Genomic DNA, 27,392 nt, shown 5'->3' on the forward strand with positions numbered 1-27,392 from the left:
ATTCCACCGAGTGAGACTACAACAACACAATTCGTGCTGAGCAGAAACCAGAATGTGAGTTCTACTAAATAGTCCTGTCTATTGTATGCTGTCTCAGCAAAGTGGAAACTGGAATGTAATTTCCATAAGGAGGGACTACTACAAGGTACACAATCTTTGCCTAGTGATTTCTTCCTAGTGGTAAAGCAGTTAACATGGTTTCCACTGAGGGTGACCACCTCAAGGAACGTGACCTCTGCTGAGCTGAAACTGAACAGTTTCTACACAGCGGAGCTACCCCAAGGAACACAGTATCTGCCACTGACCCCAAGTACCTTAATCTCTTCTTCTGGGAAATTAGTACACAATTTCCAATGAGATGAACTACCACAAGGAAAGAGATCCCTATCATACAAAAATATGATTTCTAGAGAAGAGAACTACTCCAAGGATGGCAATTCACTCCCTAAAGGAGTGAACACAATTCCCAGCATAGGTGATGACCTCTGGGAGCCTTATCTCTGATGGTATACCAATGCACATTTTCTACCAAGAGGAGCAAACGCTAAAAACTACCTCAAGGAATATGTTCACTGCTCAGGGGAAGGTAGAACACAATATCCTGCAAGGGTGACTGCCACAAAGAACATGTTCTCTGCTGAGCATGAAACCAAAAAGGATAGGAGTAAACACTGTTTTAACTGAGAATTGACTCCAAAGAATGTAAATTTGTGTTGAGGGGGAAACTGGTGAAACTGGAATGTGATTTCCACTGAAGAAGTTAACCTGCCTGAGTGATCCTAACAAGTTGGACGTCTAAAGAAACAACTGGCAATGGCAATGGCACTGCTATCCTGATTGCAAGTAAGTTTTACACCATTGTAGCAAACTAAAATATCCCTAAATAAACAAGACAGTGCATGTGTCATGTTAAAGTTCAGAAAATTATTTAATTATCTTAAATTTTAAATAATTCTTATCACAGATTTAATTAAAAACTTAAAGGTAGAATCATTTAATGATACAATTAGTGTTACATAGGATTCCGTCACGTTGTAATGTTTGTGGCAAAACAGCAGTTGCTGGTTATTGTAGATTGTCAACTTCATGAAGTAGCAGTTAAAGTCGTGCAGGCACAGTATGATGTGAATGCCATTGCTGTCATCAATGGCTAATATGCTTAATGTTACCATCTCTGTCAATCAAAGACTGAAATGCCAAATCTACCAAAGGGGATATGAAGGAACAGATTTGCACTAGACCACTGCATAATCTGTGTTTTGGAGGATTAGACCTTGTGAACTTTTTGTTTTGTTCCCCATGAACTTACGTCTTACTTTAAACTACCAAAATATACATTATTGTATTGTGTTCCACATAAAGAAAGTAAATGATGACAGAATTAAAGTTTTGGGGTTTTTTAGAGACAGCCAGCTAATGCTGCTATAAACCAACTAAACCACTACCATCTAGTTAAAACTGGATTGTTATCTGGGAGAATGGCGTATTTATTTAGTGCTTATATTTATGTCTACCTATAAAAATCGTGTCTGGTTTGCCCACCATCTCCCCACACATGCTTAGCAAATATGGATAACATGAAGACTTCTCTGTTGTTTGTAATGCAATTAATCCAGCGGATGTCACAGTCGATGAGTGCTTGTTTTGTAATAGCCTAATGTATTTAACAATGGAGGCGGAGGGCAATAGTGTTCCCTCTTTTCATTCAAAAATAACCATGAATGTCCAGGTAAATATAGTGGTTCTGTCTCAATGACAGACAGCAGCCGTGTTTGTGGGGAATTTCCTAAGGGGTCCTGTGTCTCAATTAATGTGCGCACTCAAGCATGAAGGAAAAACTCTTTCGTTCATAGCTATAAAAAATATTTCTTCCTGGCTGTGCAAATAAATAAACACATGAGCAGTTTTTTGGAGCTGTCCACTCGTATTGCCACATGGTATTGGCAAAGGGAAATTGAAAGATTGCAAACACAGAGTTGAGAATCACCTTCACAGCAAGAAATTAATGATCAATACAGATTAAACTGAAAGCAGAAACACATTATATTTTGAAAATCCGTTTTGGGTTGAAAAACAGTCGGCAGTCTGTTAAAAGAGAGAGTAAAAATGAATCCCATTTAAAGGATGATTCAGGATTGTTGATCTCAAACACAGTTATGCATACACACTCACTGGCCAGTTTATTAGGTACACCTTACTAGTACCGTGTTGGACCCCCTTTTGCCTAGGCATAGATTCAACAAGGTACTGGAACTGTTCCTCAGAGATTTGGTCCATATTGACATGATAGCATCACACAGTTGCTGCAGATTAGTGGGCTGCACATCCATGATGCAAATTTCCCGTTCCACCACATCCCAAAGGTGCTCTATTGGATTGAGATCTGGTGACTGTGAAGGCTGTTTGAGTGCAGTGAACTCATTGTCATGTTGAAGAAACCAGTCTGAGATGATTCATGCTTTATGACATGACGTGCTACCCTGCTGGAAGTAGCCATCAGAAGTAGGGGACCACTGTGGTCATAAAATGATGGAGATGGTCAGCAACAATACTCAGGTGGGCTGTGGCGTTGACACAATGTTAATTGGTACTAATGGACCCAAGGTGTGCCAAGAAAATATCCACCACACTAATACACCACCCCCAGCAGCCTGAACCATTGATACAAGGCAGGATGGGTCCATGCTTTCATGTTGTTGACGCCAAATTCTGACCCTACCATTCAAATGTTGTAGCAGAAATCAAGACTTATAAGACCATTCTTCTGTTGTCCATTGTTAGTGAGCCTGTGCAAATTGTAGCCTCAGTTTTCTGTTCTTAGCTGACAGGAAATGCATCCAGTGTGGTCGTCTGCTACTGTAGCCAATCCACCTCAAGGTTGGACGTGTTGTGCATTCAGAGATGCTCTTCTGCATACCTCGGTTGTAACGAGTTACTGTTGCCTTTCTATCAGCTCGAACTGGTCTGGCCATTCTCCTCTGACCTCTGGCATCAACAAGGCATTTGCGCCCACAGAACTGCCACTCACTGGATATTTTCTCTTCTTCTGACCATTCTCTGTAAACCCTAGAGATGGTTGTGCATGAAAACCCCAGTAGTTCTAATATACTCAGACCAGCCCGTCTGACACCCACAACCATGCCACGTTCAAAGTCACTTAAATCACCTTTTTTCCCCATTCTGATACTCAGTTTGATCTGCAGTTTGACCATGTCTGCATGCCTAAGTACATTGAGTTGCTGCTATGTGATTGGCGGATTAGAAATTTGTGTTACCGAGCAGTTGGACACCTAATAAAATGGCCGGTGAGTGTATATAAAGGCAGTAAAGGTTGCCATGTTTAAAACTATTCAAGATCTGAAATATTTGTGTATATTGTGCCGGTTTTAAGGATAAATGACAGTCACATTTGGTATGATTCATGATAGATGATCTCAATTGTTTAGTTCCTAATTTGGCCCCGTTTTATATTAAGTGTGCTTAACTAATATGCACCGAAATATAAATAGAATGTACTGAATGTGTTTATAATGTATACAGAATACTTCTGGTGCTATTGAGGTGGAAAACAGCTAGGGTTAGGGACAGGTTTGTTGGTATGGATAGTAGGGATGTAACGGTATCAAAATTTCACGATACGGTAATACCTCGGTATGAATGGCACGGTACGGTATTTATTGAATCATTTAAAAGAAAAACAACTATTGAACACTATTGAAGACCCTCAAAAAAAGTGCTAGAATGTTCAGGTTACCTCAACACTGAACAGATCAATGACATACAAATTATCTATTTGTAAACTTTCAAACAGGAACTTAAATTATTCAATTTTAATAACAAAAAATATTAAACCATGTAAAAAAAAAAACACCACTCGAAAGGACAAGCCATGAGTTAGATAGAGGTCTCTTGGTGGTACAAGTCAATGTCTTCATTAATCTGAGCAGTGTGCTGTGTTCTGTTGTCCCCTTGACTAAAAGAATCCCCATCATGTTAGTCGTATTCCCCGACTTGTATTTCAGCACAGTCTGGCAGTGCCTGTATACCCTTTTTTCTGTCACCTTTTCTTCTTTCTTGTTTCTTTTCAGAGAGAAACTGAAATGCTTCCACACATCTGATTTAAAACCCGCTTTAGGTTCGACCATTTTTAGCTCTTTTTCTTTGCCGCTACTAGCAGCACCCTCCATTTCTGCATTACTGGATCTGTAGCGACAACAGACCGCAAAGGATGATGGCCACGCCTGGGCTGATGAAAATTGTAGATTCCACTACCTCTCATTCGCTCCATTCGCCTGAGCAAACTTTTCACCAAAAGACCTATGATTTTATTGAGTCACAACCACGGTAATATTGAAAGAAATTGCTATTGCGGTATGACGGTATTTACAATGTTGTTACATCCCTAATGGATAGGTTTAAGGGTGGGTTAAGGTGAAGGGATGGATCAACAGTTATAAATGTGATTACAGATGTAATTACATGCAGGTATTTGATCAAGCATAAGTACGATGTAAAAACACAATAAGTACATTTAAAGAAATTATTAATTTCAGTGTAAATATGTATTAGTTAATGCTACTTAATATAAAGGGATTTTCTATCATTTTTTTTACATTTATTGGAAAGGTTGAATTTTAGTTGAATGATTCAACTAAATGATAAATCTTATTTATTTGATTTAATTTAGTTGTTTAGAAATTTGTAGAAGTTAAACGACAGCCAATTTTCGCCTCAATTCACAGCCACAATGTAGATTAAAAGTGAGTGAAAAGAAGTCAAGTTCATATGATCCAAGACAGCTGATCAGAAATTTTGTCCAGTTCAATCCCAGGACATCCGGTTCATTCCCATTCCTCTAATCCTCCTGTTCCTGACCCAGAAATGAGGTCACATTTGGCATGAACTTTACAGTGACCCTCCCCTTCATAGGACACTATGACACACGGGTCTGTATATATAGATAGCATTTTCATATGTTGATGCTCACGCACACACATACACCTTTCCTCAAGGACACCTCCACATGCGGAGGCAGATTGGCAGAACTCATCAGTCCTCCTCTCTCCCTGTGCCTGCTGGGTGGGTACAGCACATCTCGCTCCTGCCTTTGGCTCACAGTTGGGTTTACCGTTTGTCTGCCATCCAGCAGGAAGAGGCGCAAGAATGCCACGTTCTCACCCACATACATGCCCGTCACCCACTTCCTAAAAAACACGTCTCTATCATGATCGCTGCTATGAGGTAATAATATAACAACCCGCTGGTGCCATCTGTGCCTGTCTGCCCGCTTCCGAATGAACGCACCCCATGTATTACTCACCTAGATTCACAGGTGTGTGTGTGAGAGACTGGTGGACAAAACACAGCAATCAAAGACTTGAGTAAAAGTATAGATACTCTAAGAAAATAGTCAACACACTCTAATTAAGAGTCAAAACTATTGGATTATTGGATGTATTTACAAAAAATATATATTGATTTATGGGAATTTAGTAAAAATCTTTAATTATCAAAACTATATTTGTGACTACCTAAATAATTTGCTATGGTCATTAAAAATCTAGTTATGTTAAATAATTTCCTTTCCTATTTAAATTTATTGAATTTCATTTCCTTGCAAAATAAAAAAACACACTAATTCAAGTATGTAGAAGAAATGCAAAGACACGAAATGTGTGTAAATGTAAACTTATAAACAATATAATAAGGATGCATCATGGGGTTTATTGGCAATAGTAAGCTATAACTTTCAGATCTATTATCTTTGGAAAATGCAAGAGCATTAATAAGGGATATGCACACAGACTTTTAATTTTAGTCAGTTAGCCCCAGAGCTTCTGGATAATTGTCAACCCATACAAAATCGCCACATTTAAGATCTGATTTCTTTAAAAAAACAGCGAACTTCACTTCCTGGCTGAGATGCGATATAAAGTGGGTATCAGACCAAACAAGAAGCACTGCATTCAATTATATTTTTCCACGCCATGTCGTTAAAATATGGAAATTAATTTTACTCTAGTATTTTAATGGGAGTTTTTGCGCTAGCCTGCTGCTAATGACGATGCCAGCTTTCATACAATCTTTCGTCTTTTTTACGCTTTAAAAACTGAATGGATCCGTAAGTCTATTTAACTGATTATATTTGAATTACAATACAACATCAATGCTGTAAAAGAAGCCTTATAAAATTGAAAATAGTCACATAAAGCTTTCACCGGAAGTCCATCATTGGCTGAAAAACACTAGCTGTGCATATAGCCCATTGGCGTAATTTGAATTGATATGTTTAGTTTTTACATAAAACCCCGTTCAGATAGAAACGCACAAGTATGGACTTGTCCACACTGAAGCATTATTACAGCAGAAATTACTTTACAAACAACTCACTGTCATGACCTAAATATGATTTTTCTTTTATAGTAATAATCCTACAGTCGTAAGAAAAAAAGACATTTATTGTCATCAGTCACTGGATCTCAAGCTAGAGGATCTCCAATGTTTGACGCATTTTGAATGTGTTTGCAAATTCAGTGCATTATTTATTGACCTAAAGCACTGTCGCAAATTTTTTTTTTTTTGCAAATTTCTTTTTTATATACTGTAGATATCCACTAATTTCTGTTCATTTCCAGCACAAAAATCTGAACAGAATCAGAATCAAAATGTTTTCTTCCTTTTCTGACCTATAGGGTTAACAGGTTTTAGAGAGGAGATTCTTTTCATCACTCCGTTATTCAGAAAGTACTGTGATCAGCCAGGGTTGGATACTTTTGTATATATAAAACTTTCATTTTACTGAACATATACTACATTTGAATATTGAAAGATGTCTTTAATCAGGAAAGGCACAAACATATCCTACTGGTAAACATTCAGAATACAGATAAATATAAAGCTGTAAAGCCTGTTGTAAGATGATTCATGCAGGAGGAAAAACTCATTTTGAGAAAGCAGCCTTTAAAATAGATGTTGCGATTAAAATCTACAAATAGTTTGATAAAAAAAAACATTCAAGAGTATATTTTGGATGTTCTCTTTTCATTATACTATTCACGAAAAGCCAAAATGGCACAAAATTGACAGGTGCTTGGAATAAACAATCCATTTGTCTGCAGTGTGTCTCGCATTAAGCACAGTAGTTAAGTAATAAAAATAGTTTCCCTCCAGCACTGTGTTTAACCGGCTGTTTGCTTGATAAGGCGCTGTTCACACTTGTACAGTCGAGCTGGAGAACATGAAGCCAGTCAGTTCACAGGAAGGAGGTAAAGAATCTGGTTCACTGGACAATTAGGTTACAAAACCAGCTGCAAGATTCCATCACTTCATGTTGGTTCTATTTTAAGACGTGGACTATGTGAACTGCAGCGCCCCCGTGTGGCGGAGAACAGACAGCTGCACAGACGTGATTATGTAAGACATTGCAGCGAATGAGTCATCGTGTGTCTCTGTGTGAGTGTACAGCAGTAGGATGGGAAGATGAAACGCGAAAGTGGGTATTTTCCCGTTGCTTTTTTCGGCTTTTGCCTGTTCAGTGGAAGCGGTCAATGCAGACGGAAGCAGTGATAAAGCTGTTAATAGCAGGTGGAAGATTCTAGCACATTCATGTGTGGCTGCAAACAGCCTAAATGTTTACATTTCATTTGTGCTCTCTGGGTCAGTTCATGCTGGTGTGTAATGCAGTGTAAATGATTTTAAATAGCCCTAATGCCTTGGTTTTAGACCAAATGAGACAAATTTGTATTGTATTGCTAAAATAATATAGGTCTAGGTAATATAATGTTATGAAATATGGATATCTCAACTTCTGGAACAACAATCTAAAGGTATAGTTTTGAAATAAAAGGGTAATGTCCATCATAAGAAGGCCATGCCATGTCATAAAGCGCAAATCATCTCAGACTGGTTTCTTGAACATGACAATGAGTTGACTGTACTCAAATGGCCTCCACAGTCAGCAGATCTCAATCCAATAGAGCACCTTTGGGATGTGGTGGAACAGGAGATTCACATCACGGATGTGCAGTCGACAAATCAGCAGCAACTGCATGATGCTATCATGTCAATAGGGACCAAAATCTCTGAGGAATATTTCCAGTACCTTCTTGAATCTATCCCAGGAAGGATTAAGGTAGTTCTGAAAGCAAAAGTGTGCCCAACCCCGTAATAGTAAGGTGTACCCTATATATATATATATGTATATATATATATATATGTATATATATATATGTATATATATATGTGTATGTGTATATATATATATATATATATATATATATATATATATATATATATATATAAATAAAAATAAAAAATTAATTCAAATGGAAAAGAATAGAGATGACTCTAAAGACCACTTTTAGACCACTTAATAATAATACATCCTAATAATATTATGATTATATTAATTTTTAAATATATCTGCAGTGAGAATTAATATTATAATTTATATTAATGAAAGACTATTTTAATTGATATGTTTCATATTATGTTTCTTATTTTTTTTATTAACACATTTAATGCACATAAGCTCTAGTTTATCTGTCTATGTATTTTGCACAAGCTAATATGAGCAAGAAACCTCCTCCACACAATCATGTACTGTACTGTAAGTCTTGTGACATCATTACCCCATTAGCCTCCAGTACAATAACTCCATTATAATTCAAGACACTGTAATTCCATTCAGAGAGTTTCTCTTTGCCATTCTGAGAATTGAGGAAAGGCTTTCTTGCTGCCAGCCTTGGATCCGAATCAGATCCCGAAAGCTCCATTAACCTGCATCTGTGACTCAGTGGAAAGAACATAAAAGGCTATTGATCAGAAAAGACGGACTTTTGGAATAGCACTTTCTGCTTTACTAAATAAAAAGTTATTGCCTTACACCTGAAATGTTTTCCATTTATAGTACGCTCAGGCCATGGTTGCTTTTGGCTCTAATTCTTGTTGGGAAGTAAAAAATTGTAATCATTACCAAACTATTGTGACCATTTTCATGCATTTGCTATGTATATGTTTGAAATGTAAAACACTGTTAATTGTGGTACCCTTCATGCAATGTCATGGCAAAAATGTGAAATTTATTACTAGTAATGAAAGAATAGTTGCTAGTCACTTTTTAAATAATCGTCAGTATCTAATGAATAAATAGTGTCTAATAAAAGGAACTAAATAGATTTAATAGATAAACTCTTTAATTAATGAATAGTATTCAATTCATCTTTATTTCTAGAGAGCTTTTACAATGTAGATTGTGTCAAAGCAGCTTAACATAGAAGTTCAGTAAATGGAAACTGACAGTCCAGTTTTCAGCGTTGAAGTTCAGTTTAGTTCAGTTCAGTGTGGTTTAATTTTCACTGCTGAAAGTCCAAACACTGAAGAGCAAATCCATCGATGGGCAACTCCAAAAGTCTCAAATCAAGCAAGCCAGTGGCTCAGTGGCAAGGAACAAACTTTACCTATTGATGAAACTGAAGGAAAAAAACTTTGATCTTCTAGTGCCAAGCTTCTAGTGCAGAGCTGCAGTCTAGGCCGGAGGCTGTACAACATTGGATGTCCATAAAGGAGAAGCTGCAGGTATGAGTAGGTCACCGGCGGGAGTTCAGGCTGCCCACAGGATCAATGCGAAGACTTGTCTGTCATTGAGGTTTTTCAGGAATCAGTCTCATGCTCTCCACTCCTCCATGAACACAACAGCATCTGTTCCGGATACGGCCTGGTCCAGGATTATTGATACCTCTAGAAGTTCTCTATGGTGGACATCATCTCTTTATATGTGTTGTTCTTGAGGTCTTCGATGGTTGGCATCATCTCTTCACAGGTCTTGGGTCACCTCAGTGGCACTGCACAATCTCTAGAGGCCTCGAGATGAGTATCCCCAGGTGGAAATAGAGGACAGAGAAAATAATTATTGTAGCTGCTGCTCATAGTGTATTTAAACAAGATATTATATATCATTGCAACAAAGAAGCACAAATATATCTAACAAAGCAGAATAGTGTCTTTTAAAAAGTACTTAAATACTCAAAAAATAAGCATGAGTAGTTAATAAGTACCTAAAGAATAAGTATAGTGTGTTTAATATATAGTATTGTTTCATTAATGAGTAGTATCTTAACAAAGAAGCACAAATATATCAAACAAATCAGTACTAGTGTCTTTTAAAAAATACTAATACTTAAAACAGCACAAGTAGTTAATTAATAAGCACTAGTATCTAAAAATAAGAACTAGTACCTATAGAGTAAATAGTGTCTATTATAGATACCATTTTTTAATAGTAACTACTTTTACTTTTTTACTAGTGTCTTAACTAAGCACAAATATAACAAACGAATCAGTACTTGTATCTTTTAAAAATGTGCTAACACTTAAAAAAGCACAAGTACATTAGTTAATAATACTTGAATCTAATAATAGGAACTAGTACCTAAATAATAAGTAAAATGTGTGTTTAATAGATACCACTGCTTAATTAATCAGTACTGTCTGAACTTTGGTAAATATACAGATGCAGGAGACAATATGATATGAAAACTCAAGGTTGTTTCTTGTACTTTCAGGTGTCTTATCAAACTAGTTCAATGGTTTAATCAACATTTGGCTACAATATTCTCACTCCACACCAAGTCTATCTCCTAAAAAGAAATCACTTTAAAAAGAATTAACTATTAAGACAGCTAAATTACTGTAGAGAGTATTATCTCATAGAGAGAACAATAGAAACAGTTGTTCCCTGTCATCAGGATCGGTAGTTCCACTCAAGAGGGAGAGAGGTCCTGGTTTGTGTGTCTCCTGGAAATAAAGATAAAATAAACAAAGAGAGAAGCAAGGACACTCAACATTCTTACATAAAGCAGTGTGTTAACTTATTCATTAGTTAAAATTATTTCAAAGTTAAACTCATTCAAATAATCATATTTAATAAAAATAATGAGAAAAAGGATGATGAGAACAGAATAAACGTTGATCCATGCTGAGACTGATTGGAAGGTAGAAATCCGAATTCATCACTCTCTTCAGATAGCCTACATATCCGTAACACACTGTGATATAGACTGGTTTGTTTGTTCCGTGGACCGTTTTGCTTTATAACTACAACCAATTCACTCTAGAGTTCGTTTTAATCAAGCCAAGACCACCTCATTCTGGCGATCTCGGACAGATTGTTTTGTCACGGACCTGAGCACAATAGCTGGTTTCACATTTGCCAAACGAACCACGCTGACGAGGGAAACGCTCCAGGTCACAAAACAAAAGTCTAGGTGTGAAAGCACCCTTAGAAACCAACAATATCAGTCACAAACACCTAAAGAATAACTGTAAAAAAAACTGACTCAACTGAAAATTGTAAGGAAACTTGTGGCAAAGCTTTTTTTTTTGTTGACTCAGCTTAAATCTAGTTAAGTGCAGTACTCAAGTTGAGTCAACTCAAGAAAGCTGTGTCTTAAAAGATGCCTTAAAATTTTAAGTTGAGTCAACTTTTTTAGAGTATAAGTAGTAGTACACTAAGTACTGCAAGAGATATCTTTAAAATAACAAGTATTAGCAGCATGAAACAAGATATTAGTATGAATTAAACGCTAAAGATTTAGACCAAGCTAACTATGTAATAAAGTACGAGAGCAGTACAAGATGGTGTATGGTGTTGCAGGCGAGATGCTGTACATTCCTCCACAACATTTATCATTTTATCAGCTCTTGAAATGAGTTCCGTCTGTCGTCAGGCTTGTGTTAATGAGTCTGCAGGAGGCGGACAGCTGCTCAGCAGGGTTCCAGTCTATCCTGTGGTTTGATGACTCAAGAGATGGGACGGGGTGGGTGTAAGGGTTAAAACAGGGCACATGAGCGACACTTTCTACTAGACAGAAGACGAGTACTGCGGAAAAAACATCCCTGCGGGCGTTAACACACACACACACACACATTTGTGGAGCCAGATTTTTATGGTCTTATCAAATTTATTACAGTAATAAATCCAGAATCGCAAATACAACAATGGCAGCGTGCTGTATAAAAACAAATAATAATACACAAAGTAATGTGAGCATTATTCATGACGGCGGTGGGGTTTGGAATGACCGAGTGGTTACTGAAAAACAACAATGAATAACAACAATGCTGAGATGGATTATACATAGTGGAAAATGAACAGAGGCGTCCCACACATACAGAGATTCCTTTTACAGCCTTGATATTGTTATTGCTACATCTGCTTGAATAGGAGGGACTGATGGTTATTGCTGACTTCTGAACTGGAAGAGCAAACCAGTGGAATGAGTCTATAAATCTGCACCCCTCATCCTGAGAAAGAGGCTGTTTTTTTTTTTTGTTTTTTTTTTGAAGTGACAAAAGACATTGGTTGTACAGCAGGTTTGGAGTCATAGTGCAGCTGGAAACTTTGCCATTTTTCATAAGACATTACATTAGATGGTGAGTTTTCATGGTTTTGTGCTTAAATATAGTGCCTGTCTCTAATCCGCTTGTTAAGTCTGACATCAGTTTCTGGGTCCAAAGTAGGGATGGACAATATATTATTTCAGCATCAATATTGCAGTGTGCGCATTAATTGCATCGCATCATGTTCAATGTTGAGCGACGCAGTGGCGCAGTAAGTAGTGCTGTTGCTGTTGAAGGTCGCTGCTGGTTCGAGCCTCGGCTGAGTCAGTTGGCGTTTCTGTGTGGAGTTTACATGTTCTCCCTGCGTTCACGTGTGTTTCCTCCGGGTGCTCCGGTTTCCCCCACAGCCCAAAGATGTGTGGTACAGGTTAATTGGGTAAGCAAAATTGATTGTAGTGTATGAGTGTGAATGAGTGTGTGGATGTTTCCCAGAGATAGGTTGTAGCTGGAAGGACATCCGCTGTGTAAAAACGTGCTGGATAAGTTGGTGGTTCATTCCACTGTGGCGACCCTGGATTAATAAAGGGACTAACCCGAAAAGAAAATTAATATTCAATGTTGAGTTGAGATTATTGTTGATATTTAGAGCCACTGCACATTTTTACCATAATAGAGTGAAAGATTTTTAGTTGCTTGTTTTTAAGGTATGTAACTATGTGAGCATTTTCAAGAGAGTTTTAAACAGAGGTGCACAAAGTAGGGCCCGCGGGCCAAAGTTGGTAACCTTTGGTTTGGCCCACCATCCCATCTGAAAAGAGAGAGAGAACGATGGGGAGTCGGTTGGGGCAAATGCCTTTGAGAGAGAGATCACCATTTGGAATTTAAAATAACATTTTGTTTCTTTGTTTAATTGAGGAGCTATAAAAAAAGCTAACTAAAATTAAATGTTTTATTTAAATGTTGTAAATGAATAAGAATTTTAAAATGTAAATACTGTCACTTGAGTGAGAGGACAATGCACAAGACAAAGTCAAATCAAGTCAAAGGCAGGAGCAGCTCAACTAGTGTACTCAGCATTGAACTCTATTGTGTTATAAATGGGATTGTATATGTTTTTACTATAAGTTCATTATAAAGCGCTGAAAATTATACTGCATCATTAACTAATATGTTTTAAAGAAACGTTTTCTAAACCGTTTTTTAAATCTTAGCAAATAAATGAGGATATTATGGAAATTTAATGTAATACAATTTGGTATATTCAACTTTGGCCCAGAGACCTGTTGGGAAAAGGAATATATTTTTTACTGTTTTGTCTCGCTCATTTCATGAATCAGTTGTATTTGTATTGTTTAAGGTGATATTAACCAAACCTCTTGTCTGAGTGTAATATGCCTTGCATACTAATAAAGCATTTTTGCAGAATTAGATGAAGCTGAAGTGAGCAGAGATGGGTTGAAACTTAATACAGAATATTTACACTTGAAGTCTTATGCTTTTAATATTGTGCAGAGAATTCATAAAAAATGGGATGTATGTATGGGTGTGGCTGACGAAGGACTGGAGAATGACTGACAAGTGATGAATCCCACTAAACTCCACCTTTTAATATCAGCTGCATAAAAAAGCTGTAGTCAGGAAAAGAAAATCGTTGCGTATCTCCTCAATGTAATTCCTGCATTGCATTGAGGATACCAGAATTTTGTGAATCAAATTATTCACTTGTTTTCAGTAAATTACAAATAATTTTGACATTGAGGAAAAACCTCTCCTGACCTTTTTATAGTGAACATGCATGGTATTGGCATAATCAAGTTTGGTGTTTGGCCTTTTATAAGAAAAAGTTTGGAAACCCCTGGTTTAAAGCATTCAGGCACAAGAAACTATAATTTGTAACTCTAATAAAGATGAATTTTACTGAATTATTTTTACAATAAAAGCTATGCAGCGATATAATATTTGATCATTCAATTTCTGTACCTGAATACTGTTAGACTCCCCAGAAAACCATAAAGCACTTTTTATTTTACTTTTATCTCTGCTCTATTGCAGAGAATGTGCACACCGTCACCCGACAGATAGCGGACAATGGAGAGACTTTGGTGAGCAAATCAATGCAGATTCTGCTTGACTAGTGTATTCAGAGTTAAACTCCACTCTGTTATAAATGTAATTGTTCATCTTTTTATTGCAATAAGTTATAATTAAAAAGTTATGTTGCATTAGTTAACACGATTCAAAGCAATGTTTTCTACTTATTTTTAAATATTAGGAAATAAATTAGGAAATTACCCATTGTAAATTTAGTGTAATATAGTTTGGTGTATTTGTCTGCGGCTCTTAATGATATTTGGTTCTTGGCTCTTCATACAAAAAGTTTGGGCACCCTTGCTCAATTGTATTTATCTACGTTTTTAATTTGATTATAATATAATATACAAAATTCACTAAATGAATGAGCCTTTTTCTAAATAGAGCTGTTCAAGCCATCTGGTGAAGTTGTATTTATATGGCAGAAATATGAAATATCCTAATGTGCAATTTTATTTTCTCTAGTCCAACGGCTCTATCTGTCAGATGCCACAATCAGACAACAAATGGTGCTAATATAAGCTCAGAGTGATCTGTATTAAAAATTGAAAGGATATTACCATTATATTCGTCTTTTATGAATGATTCAAATATTGTTATCTGGGATGCAGCAGAAACGTGTGGCTTTTAATGTATGATATGACAAGAAAAGTGGTCATAATATTGACTATTGAGAGATTTCTCAATTCTATTGATTGAAGAGGCTTGGACCAGGAAACAGTATTGCATAGTCTCAACTTAACAAGCGGATAACCTTTTTAGTATTATCATTTATGACGTAGAAGTTGTATAGGTTGGTGTGTTTCTCTTTTGTACAATCTCGGAAATGCCGTCTGCAGACAGATCAGCAGACATATCCAGCTCATAAGGCCTCCTCGTTGCATGAATCGATCAGTGCTTCCACTCTTCCACCGCTGTGTCTCCCTCTCCACATCTCCAATTCTCTTTCAGTTAAAAGGCGTAAGGCCCAACGTAGATAGTTAAGCGCAGGGCAGAGCTGCTGTGGTAGCTCATGAGTGGGTTGATAGAAACCATCTCGAGATCCAGCACATACTCTTGAGGGCCGTTGACGGCACGGGCCAGAACAAGCATGGCGCTGATGTTGTTGATTTGCTGAGGAACAAAACACAAAGTCATTTCAAATGTTGACACTGATTCTTTACATTAATGTTCCACGATTTATGATTATGCAATGTAAAAAATCATTTTCAACAATCAATTTGTGTTGAAACAACATGAAGGAAGTTAATATGTTTAAGCTTTTTTACACATGTGGATTGAACATAAAACAATTAAGTTGTCTTAAAATAAAACCAGGAATAGTGTTGTTTTAAATCATTTTAAATAAGAAGTTTAAACAAACAGTAAACTTAATTTTTTCGGTCTGTGACTAATCCTAGAATTCTGTGTACATTTCAAGCATTTTGCATTTATTTTCCTTCAACTGTAATGACATGCAACGTTCAGTATGTAGAATGTACAGAATGCCTTATTAATGTAAAATGGAACTAGGAAAAAATGATTCAGTCACTAATTGTTGTTAAACTTTTTAAGCCATCACCAGAGTTGTTTTTCAGCACTTTGTGCATAAGATCAAGGTGTTTATCTCAAAATAGATGCCACAGGGCATATGTAAATGTAGGATTTTACGTAATTTGATCATATTTTTGTATTTAAAGTAAGTGTAAGCATAAATTTTGCTGAAATTTCTCAATATCAGAGTTCACAATAACAGAGCTGACAAATAATTCATCTCCCATTATATATTACAAACATTTTTGTACAAATAAATAAAAAAAGAACAATAAAAAAGCCTCAGTGCATTCTAGAGTGCTTTCACATCTGTGGTTCGGTTGATTTGGTCTGGACCAAGGTCAACAAATGATACATTGTAGCATTGTTCTGCTGTTTTGGGGTCCTTTTCACACTACATTAATTGCTTTGTTTCAAACCAGTTGAAAAGAACCGAAATGCAGTCATGTGATAAAAATCCACATCACTCATTGGCCAGATGTAATTGAATGTGTTTCCTAAACTGCTTTTGGATTGGTCAGAATTAACGTGTGGGAAAATGCCAATGAGGCTCCCACAAGTAAACAAACCAATATACACAAAATGTTGCTTTTTACTATGGAGGGACGACTGCACTGGCTGATTCCTGGTCATAGAATACTATATAGTTTGTATACATCACTTTAGACAAACTTGGAAAACAATGTTTTAATGCATTGCAAAAAGAAAAGGCGCATTGCAAGTCATTTCAGGAGGAGGCGTGAATTCATTTTGCTAAACTGCGACATGGTCATCTTCCAGAAATATTACCAACGATCCATCAGGTCATGTTTTTTCCCCTCTTTCTCTGTTTAAAATAATTGGTAAAGTGCTGTCAACAAACATTTTATATTTCCACACCCCATAAAATGGAACAGCACATTGGACTACGCCAGCTGGATTAGTCCAAAAAGGCGGTTGGGTCTGTTTTAGTTCGGATCATGTTCTTACCACAAACTAACCACTCCAGATATTTTTTAAGCGTACCAATACCAGCTCTTCAAGGAGGTCTCAGTCCACTTTTTTGTCCTCTTTTGGTGCGCACTTGAGTGCGATTGCTACATTCACAACCTGCCAAATCAAACCGCACCAAGAGAGAAAACAAACTCTACTGTGATTCAACCAAACTAAATAAGGCGGGTGTAAAAACACCCTAGAGCACAGGTGTCTAACTCAGTTCCAAAAGGGCCACAGCTCTGCACAGTTTAGTTCCAACCCTAATTAAACACACCTGATCAAACTAATTGAGTCCTTCAGAATTGTTTGAAACCTACAGGTAAGTTTGTTGGAGCAGGGTTGGAACTAAACTGTGCAGGGCTTCGGCCCTCCAGGAATTGAGTTTGACACCCCTGCCCTAAAGGTTTTAACCAGAGGTTGTGAAATCAAGTCACATGCTATTTCTATCAGTGCTTTAAAAAAGACGGTGTGCTGTATTAAAATTTTAAATCAGGATCTTACGTTCATATCTTTTCTAAATGATTTAAATATTGGGATGGAGCAGAAACTATTACATTTGTGGCTTTTAATGTGTGATATGACAAAAAAACTATTGTGAAAAAAAAAAAAAAAAAATATATATATATATATATATATATATATATATATATATATATATATATGTTTCATGCATATGTTAATTTAACTGAGTAGATTAAACACACAAAAAAGATAAAATTAGACTTAATTATTTCATGATAATTGACACTAAATGTATGATTTGGGAGAGTTTCTAAGTTAATATTTATCTCTAAAGTATCCCTAAATATATAAATAAACATGATTTTATAGAGATAACTTATTAAAAATGTATTAATTTTCATTTTAATTATACATTGCTTTAATATTAATTCCTGTAATAGTAAAGCTGAATTTTTGCATCATTCATGAAATCATTCTAATATTCTTTACAAACATAATAGCAGATTATTATGATCGTATCGAATTTATTACAGTAATAAATCCAGGTTCAAAAATGTGACATGGTATGTACTTGGGGCTGTTTAGATCACTGTATTAGCAAACAACATAAAATGCAAAGACTACCTGTATGTCAGTTTTCACAGCAATACAACAATGTTCCATATTAATTGATAATATATGGAAATGAGAATAAAATTGAACATACTCTGATATAGAAGTCTCCATTGTCATCTCCAGAGCGGATGCGGAAGGTGTTGTAGGCTCCAGGATAGACACTGGTGGCCTGAATCTGAAAGATGTCTGAAGGGACGGAGCGCTCTGATGTGATGCTCATGTAGCGATGGACAATAGAGTACGGCATGTCTCGACAGGCAGGCTTGGAGACTGGACACATGCAGCGACTGGAATGAAAAGAGAGGATTAGAAAATATTTATAATCACTAGTTTTTGCTCCAATTTTTTTTATTGATATTATATTTATATTGTTTTTATGCTTAAAACCCCTTTTTTGTCCTTTTTGTTGGGAAATATATTTCTATAGGAATCGTTTAAAATAAATTGTTGTGAATTTGCTAAAAACCAAAACATAAAAAAAACACATTTTTTAATTTTTGAGGATTATGTTATGTGCAATAACAATGGAATGGCACAAGGAGAAAGTACTGAACTACTGAAATGTATTAAATACTTTGTACAAAAGGCTTTAATAGTCTTTAATAATCTCGATGGATCTGTGGGTCTCGTCTATCAACTCTGAGCTTTCGTTATTATTTTATAATGAATTCAGGTCAGGTGATCAGCTGGACTGTTCTGGCAGCTTTATTTCCTGAAACCAGGTTAGTTTCATTGGCAGGGATCATTTGGGATCATAGCCTGTTGAAGTTTTCACCCTGGTTTAATCTTCATCATTCTAGTAATGTAGGTTTTTGGACTGAAGCAGCTAATATTCATTTACACTGACGAGGGGCAGAGTTGCTTTCTAACTACTGAGAGATTGCTATCTGGACTTTCTATGCATTTTTTACACCTTCCTTTCTTCATGTGTTCAATACTTTTTCCTGCATCAATTTTCTATTTTATTACACATACAGTGGGGGAAAAAGTATTCAACACTTCATGTTTTTTTTTTCTGGAAATAATATTTCCAGGCAATATTTCCTGTTGACAGGAAATTGAACCAGATTTTGGTAAAAACCTAAAACAATACAAACATAAAAATTAAAAACAAAGTAAATCAGTATTTTTTTATGTGTAATAAGAATAGAACAATAGAATGACACAACTACTGAAATGTATTTAATGCTTTATATAAAAGGCTTTTTGGTGATGCCAGCTTAAAGACGCCTCTCATATGGGGAATGAAGTCATATGCATTGCTCAGGTGTGAGTTTTTCACAGACTTCAACAGTGTAAAAATCATGATGGTTCTGTGGGTCTTGTCTGTCAAATCTGATCTTTATTTTGTATTTTCTATTGGATTCAAGTCAGGTGATTGGCTGGGCCATTCTACAGCTTGTTTTTCTTTCTCTGAAAGCATTTGAGAGTTTCCTTGGCTGAGTTTTGGCTCATTGTCTTGCTGAAATGTCCACTCTGGTTTCATCTTTTTCATCCTGCTAATGTAGATGTTGGACTGAAGCAGTGAACCATAATTTACAATAACGAAGATCTACTTAAGAACTACTGAGATATTTCAGTTGCTGTTTGGGCTTTTACTGCCTTTCTACACCTCTCTTTCTTCATGTGTTCAATACTTTTTTCCTGTGTCATTTCATTTTATTACACATAACTTATAACTGTAATATTAAACTATAATATTAACGAATAATTGTTTTCTTTTCATATATGGATTTTGTTGGTTGTTACCAACATCTAGTCAATAGCAACTTTAAACATCTGTTTTCTAAGAAAAATGTTGACGTGTTGAATACTTATTTCCCCCACTGTAACCTAATTTCTAAAGAATTAGTTTTTGTTACTGACATCTGGTGAAAATTTCAACCTTTAGAAATGTTTTCTGAGAAAATTAGTGATGTTCAATACTTACTTTACTCCCTGGCATGCACATACAGTTAATACAAGTGCTTGTGGTGTACTGTACAATGTACTGACTGCACATTTAAGATAAGATATTAAACATCTAAGAATCTGTTGGTTGATGCTGCAATGGATGGGTATGGTTAACTAGAAACACCATCTACTGTAGTGAGGAAAGCTTTTGGGAGTTGTCTTTTAACTGTTAAAAACAATCACACATACACCTTAGATTGTCTTCCTGGCGGTAATAATTAAAAGCATAGTTTACACAAAAGAAATCTTTCTTTATAACAGGGTGTCCAAAATTTTTCTTATGTAGGGGCAACAACCAAACTTGATCGAGGCTAATGGGCCAAAGGCAAATATATGTGGGGTAATTTACCATAGGACATATTCTTATTTATTTAATAATGTTTAGAAAATATTGTTTTATATTAACAACAGCATTATTTTTTTACATTTTATAATGAACCTATTACAGTAAAAACAGAACTAATTAAAAATGTCTAATGTATTGCAAAATTACACTAGTTTTAGCTTTGATTTGCTTGCTGATATCTTCTGCATAGTCCTCTATTCATCGAGTAACAGAATTTACATTTTTAAAAATCTGATTCAATTACATTTAATTGAAATATTTAATTTGAGTTTGCTTTCTTTGTAGCTCAGCAATAAAACAAACAAAACAGGTTACGTCAAATTAGAAATGACGATCTCTGTGTTAAAGGCATTCGCCCCAACCCTCTTCATCATACTTTGGGGACCTCTGCTTTAAAATTTAAGTGGTAACTCAATTGCTTCCAAACCTTCCCTTTTTTATATACTTAAGTTTTTATTGATTTTTTAGGAATATATATATATATATATATATATATATATATATATATATATATATATATATATATATATATATATATATATATATATATATACAGTTGAAGTCAGAATTATTAGCCCCCATCAAATTTTTTTCTTCTTTTTTAAATATTTTCCAAATGATCTTTAACAGAGCAAGGAAATTTTCACAGTATGTCTGATAATATTTTTTCTTCTGGGGAAAGTCTTATTTGTTTTATTTCGGCTAGAATAAAAGCGGTTTTACATTTTTTAAACACAATTTTAGGGACAAAATTACTAGCCCCTTTAAGCTATTTTTTTCTTGATTATCTACAGAACAAACCACTGTTATACAATAACTTGCCTAATTACTCTTACCGGCCTAGGTAACCTAATTAACCCAGTTAAGCCTTTAAATGTCACTTTAAGCTGTTTAAGTATCTTGAAAAATATCTAGTAAAATATTATTTACTGTCATCCTGGCAAAGATAAAATAAATCAGTTATTAGTAATGAGTAATTAAAACTATTATGTTTAGAAATGTGTTGAAAAAAGTTTGCTCTCTGTTAAACAGAAATTGGGGAAAAAATAAACAAGCGGTCTAAAAATTCAGGGGGGGCTAATAATTCTGACTTCAACTGTATGTATATATATATATATATATATATATATATATATATATATATATATATATATATATATATATAGACAAATCTATCCATTCCACACATGTATATCTATATACATACATATATAAAATTATTTAACCTAATCATGAAAATAAAATAATAAATAGAATACGTATAAAATATAATAAAAGTTTGCCAAACATGTTCTCGCAATGATGCATAACCTCTAGAATTATGTAAATGTTAAATTATATATATTATCTTTATTATATTGTCATTGTGGAGAAAGGGGGGAAAAGCAGTCAATGATAAAAATATCAGTGGAAGTCATTGGCCTTTTCCCAACATTCATAACTATATCTTCCTTTTGTGTTCAACAGAAGAAAAAATACTTAAACAGGTTTGAAACAAGTTGAGGATAAGTAAATAATGGCAGATTTTTATTTTTGGGTGAACTATCCCTTTAATATGGATCAACCAGACCAGCTTCCATAATAAACTAATAGAACATTTAGTCAACCTTTAAAGGGGGGCAACCTTACTAGTCCTATACTATGGTTTTCAACCCCCTCTGTCAACTTTTTGCATGACTGATGACTATGTTAGCTACAACTGTACCAGATTACACAAGAATGTTCCCCATATGTCCAGCAAATTGCAATCCATCTAGCCAGATATTTCTTCAGAAATGCCTGAGCACCTGTTATTCATTTAAAGCTTGTGGAAGTTTGCCGAAACACGCTCCAAGGCGCAGACTGAAGAACTGGACTGAGATTTGGAAAATTAAACTAGATGATTTGAGAAACCATGTCAAGTATGTTTAAAAACAAACACTATTTATGAGCAATTAATAAATCTTCGAAATTCCAACTGTGTGTGAAATAAATAGCCTGAAATGCGACTTACTTTTCAGATACTTGCATGTAGGGATCCTGACAGCTTTTGTTGTCAACACATTTGTGACCTCCATGAATGTTCACACAAGTCTGTCCCTCGGAGCACTGGTGAGCTCCTGTCTCACACTCATTTATGTCTAGATTGAAATAAGCAATGTTTCTTATATGCATGGACTGGAAGGCAGAGTGTGCTTGGAAAGCGTATTAAATTGAAGCAAACCTTGGCAGAGGCGAGTGCCCAGGAGCTGATAGCCTTCAGGACAAACGCAGGAGAATTTGCCATGCTCATTCACACACTGATATTGGCACAGGTAGCTGGAGTAGCTGCACTCGTCTATGTCTGAAGATAAACAGTCAATGTAATCAGTTGCTCCAGTTTTTCATGAATACGTGTGGCTGTTTGTATTTGCTCCCGGCTTACCGTTACATGCGAAGCCATCTGGCCCGAGCTCATAACCCTGCTCACATCGACACAGGAACGTCCCGTATGTATTATAACACCTCTGACTGCAGGGGGCCCCCATACCACACTCGTCCACATCTGAACATAACACAACCAGAAAGCAGATGAGTTTATTATATGAAACTTTTAGAGGTCGAGAGTTATAATCAATGCAGCAAAACTGGATTTATTTGATCAAATCTACAAATACAATAGTAATACTCCTAAGTTGTATTTCAGTTTAAAATAACAGTTTTCTGTGCATGGTGAAAAATGAGAAAATTGTGATACTAAAGTCAGCGTGATTTGCACCATAGCAAGTGAAAAGGATGTTGGAAATTATATAACAAATAGGATGGGAATAGTAATAAGGTGATAACTGGCTTTAATGTTTACCGCGTTTTAACATTTTTATTTAAAAAATTTTATTCTTTTACACTTTTTATGACTATTTTATTTAGTTTTTAGCCCACGATTCAGCAAACATCTGAAAAACAAATAGCTTATGTACCACCAGCATACAATCATTATATGGACCTGAAAAGTGCAGTGACATATTTTCTTTCAAAGAATAGAAATATATCCTGAATAGAAATAGATATAAAATCTGTGTTTTTGAGATTAATAAAGATGGCAGAAGTCAATGTTTTATTTTAATTTCTTAGTTTGACATCTTTACTGTTACAAAATATTTGAAAGGTTTCTTAAAATACAATATATAATGTTTAATTGGGTACAAGTTGTTTTTTTACCCAGCCATTTAAAAAGAACATATTTTAGAGCAATAATAAAAAATACCTTAGCGAAAATAGAGAAAATGAGGTCAGCTTATTTTAATTGGTTGCGTCAAATTTAACCAAAACACCTCGTTTAACATTTAACAGTTAAACATTTGATTTGTTTAAACTGTGAAAGATACAATGAGGGAGATATTTTTTTACTTTAAAATACTGTAAAAGGAGATTGCCTTTTCTATGCTTCTGGTTCAAAGGTTAATACTGCTCAAATGGAAAGAATGATCCCTTCTAACCTTTACAAAATGGCTTATGGACCTTTTACACCTATGACCTTAGAAAAATATATGATGTACTATAAGAGGCTTTACCAATATGTTTTATATTATGTGCAAACCTGCTTTAGATCAGAAAAAAACATTACTCTTTATTAGTTATTTCAGAGAAGTCTTTCTGTCTGACTGTCTACAGTGCTCGGCATCTATCTATCTATCTATCTATCTATCTTTCTTTCTTTCTTTCTTTCTTTCTTTCTTTCTTTCTTTCTATCTATCTATCTATCTATCTATCTATCTATCTATCTATCTATCTATCTATCTATCTATCTATCTATCTATCCATCCATCCATCCATCCATCCATCCATCCATCCATCCATCCATCCATCCATCCATCCATCCATCCATCCATCCATCCATCCATCCATCCATCCATCCATCCATCCATCCATCCATCCATCCATCCATCCATCTAATAGAATTGAAAAGTATATGGGAGCAAAAGGGGAATTGTGGGTTGAGAGGGGGACAAGAAAAAAGGCAACAAATTACATGTGTTAAATGTTTCATGTCTATTTAATGAGAACAAAGATATTGTTTAATAAAATGTATTCCTGTGATTCAAACATTACTGCAGGCTTCAGTGTCATGTGATGCCTCATGAAGCATTATTAAAAATTAAGTTTATAAATATTAAAAACGGCGAGGCAGTGGCGCAGTAGGTAGTGCTGTCGCCTCACAGCAAGAAGATTGCTGGGTCGCTGCGTGGAGTTTGCATGTTCTCCCTGCCTTCGCGTGGGTTTCCTCCGGGTGCTCCGGTTTCCCCCACAGTCCAAAGACTTGCAGTGTAGGTGAATTGGGTTGGCTAAATTGTCCTTAGTGTATAAGTGTGTGTGAATGTGTGTGAGGATGTTTCCCAGAGATGGGTTGCGGCTGGAAGGGCATCCACTGCGTAAAAACTTGCAGGATAAGTTGGCATTTTATTCGCTGTGGTGACCCCAGATTAATAAAGGGACTAAGCCGACAAGAAAATGAATGAATGATGAATGAAATATTAAAAACACGATGACTACTTTTTTTTTTTTATTTTAGAAAGAAATTGTATTCATTAACACAATAATGTGTTGCTAAATGCTGTTATTTTGTACTTTGAATTCTGAATTTATTAAACTCTTAAAAAGTCAAATGTATCGTGGTTTCCATAAGCGTATGAGGCAGAAGAAAGATTTGATATTAATCAGCACTAATATCAATGGTTGAGCACATATAATAAACCTTAATAAATATTACAATGATTTCTGAAGGATCATGTGACATTGAAGACTGGAGTACCTCTCCGAAAATATAGCCTTAAATCAAAAAAATAAAATACATTTTTAGACATTAATTTCATTCATTTTCCTTCAGCTTAGTCTCTATTTCAGAGGTCGCCACAGCAGAATGAACTGTCAACTATTCCAGCATATGTTTTACGCAGCGGATTCCCTTTCAGCTACAACCAAGTATTGAGAAACACCCATAAACACTCAAATACACACACACACACACACACTACTACGACCAATTTACTATTTAATTCACTTATACCACATTTCTTTGGACTGTGGGGGAAACCGGAGCACCCAGAGAAAACCCACATGAACACGGGGTGAACATTCAAACTCCACACAAAAATGCCAACTGACCTAGCCAGGACTCGAACCAGCGACCTTATTGCTGTGAGGCACTGAGCCATTTTTAGACATTATTAAAGTAAAAATAATATTTCACAATATTGCTATTTTTACAAATCTTTATGATCTTGAGATATTTTGACAGGGGCTAATATGTGAAATATAAACTTTCAGTGCTGCAATTTTTGTTGCCATTAACATCAACATCTAATCATTTTAAGATGCCACAGTTTTCATTGTGTTTCATCATATGAGAGTCGAAAGAGACATTATATACTGTACAGTATGCTCCTGTATACTGCTTGTATACATGATTCTGTTTGGTTCCTTTGGTTCTTATCCTACATTTTTAATCATGTCATACATTCTGTTTCACTCAAACATCCAATTATGAAACCAAAATGTGGTGCAAACAGCAAATCACACTGATTTTAATGACTCAATGTCTCGTTTTCCACTGTGCACAAAGTTCTCTTTTACTGGTTTATATTTTGGCTCATACTGAAAGAAAATGAGGTGTAGGATGGAGTTGTGTAAGTATGTGGGTTTGGATTTTGAGTAGTGTGTGTGTGTGTGTGTGTGTGTGTGTGTGTGTGTGTGTGTGTGTGTGTGTGTGTGTGCATGTGTGTGCATGCATGCGTGTGGTGTGCATGTGGTGTGTGTGTTGGCCTATGACTCAGGCTATGGTAAAACGGGACGTGGGAGTGAGCGTGTGGGTTGGCTTACCAATACAGGAGCGATTGTTGCCAGCCAGCTGGAAACCAGGCTCACACTGGCAGGAGAAAGAGCCAGGGACATTAACACAGCGATGCTGACAGTAACGGTACCGGCACTCGTCAATGTCTGACAGGTATGAAAACATAAAATTAGATCGCATATGCATTTTAATCCTCATAGGAGTGACTGTAAAGACAATGACAGATCTTCACAGAACACTCAAACACTGGTTTGGGAACAACTTATTAAGTGAATATAAAATATTATTAATGATAAAAGGCAATATTAATTTATCCATGCGTCACATATCTATTTATAAATATTATCTTATAATGTAAGGTTATAGATTAATAGATTATAGACTTTTAATATAGGGCAGCTCACTTCACACAAAACGAAAATTCTGTCAATGACTACACTTACATGGACATCAGTAATCTAATTTTTTTCCCTTAATCTTGAATAAGACAATATTATGATTAAGGTGTTTATGAGTTGCTTTTTGAATGTTGCTTTCATAATCCCATTTTACATGTTATAGCACATAATTTGATAAGCGATTAGCGTTCCTCTGGAGTTTCATTTTCATCCATTTTGAGTGTTACATTTTTAATTTGTCGACTTTAACTGCAGTTTGGCACTTTCACTTTCATTCAGGAACATGTCATGCATGCCCCCAGTGACAAACGAGATATTGGATGCAGCTATGAACTGCTGGGAGAGTGTTGTTTTAATGGAATTTGATACCGCACGCCGTATTGGAAAAAACCTCTGCGTTTTGTGATGCAGGTGTCTGGTTCTTCACTGACTCTGTAGGTGCAGAGAATAGTGTTAAACAGCCGTGTGTGTATAAATTATCCTGTCGGAAAAACATGATGGTTATAGTTTGATTGCGGTGTTTACATGTCTGTACTGAACTTCAATAATGCCATTAAAATCGGCATACTCCACATGTATTTATCCAATTTCTGTTTAGTTTATGACTTTTCTCATATTAAGGTAATCAAAAGTCACTGTTTACATGGTAGACTCTTAATCAGAGTATTTGATCAATCGTATTAAAATCTAATTTTTGATGTCCATGTAAATTTACTCATTGTTCAGTTCACCTGTTTGGGTTTCACCGTATTTGTAAATACATGAACCAGCTTTAACACGAAAAAATACTTGGAATAAGCCATACAAGCCATATGTAGTCCTCTTATAATAATTCTATAGTGAATACTTAACAAAAAGAAGCTCTTGTGAAAAA

General features: G+C 35.6%; 1 protein-coding gene and 1 long non-coding RNA gene across 2 annotated transcripts in view; one reads left to right on the forward strand and one right to left on the reverse strand.

Moving 5' to 3' along the window:
* Positions 1-27,392, forward strand: part of LOC108192168 (uncharacterized) — a 117,370-nt gene that overhangs the window by 32,402 nt on the left and 57,576 nt on the right. The gene's annotated exons all lie outside the window — the stretch shown is intronic.
* Positions 15,191-27,392, reverse strand: part of efemp2a (EGF-like fibulin extracellular matrix protein 2a) — a 31,164-nt gene continuing 18,962 nt past the window's right edge. Inside the window, 6 exon segments of the mRNA NM_001008587.1 lie at positions 15,191-15,543; positions 18,107-18,302; positions 22,308-22,434; positions 22,518-22,637; positions 22,719-22,838; positions 26,150-26,266. Of these exon segments, the coding sequence (NP_001008587.1) occupies positions 15,382-15,543; positions 18,107-18,302; positions 22,308-22,434; positions 22,518-22,637; positions 22,719-22,838; positions 26,150-26,266 (842 nt within the window). The 3' untranslated portion in view covers positions 15,191-15,381.

Source organism: Danio rerio, chromosome 14, assembly GCF_052040795.2.
Source record: "Danio rerio strain M-AB ecotype USA chromosome 14, GRCz13ab, whole genome shotgun sequence".
Classification (NCBI taxonomy): Eukaryota; Metazoa; Chordata; class Actinopteri; order Cypriniformes; family Danionidae; genus Danio; species Danio rerio.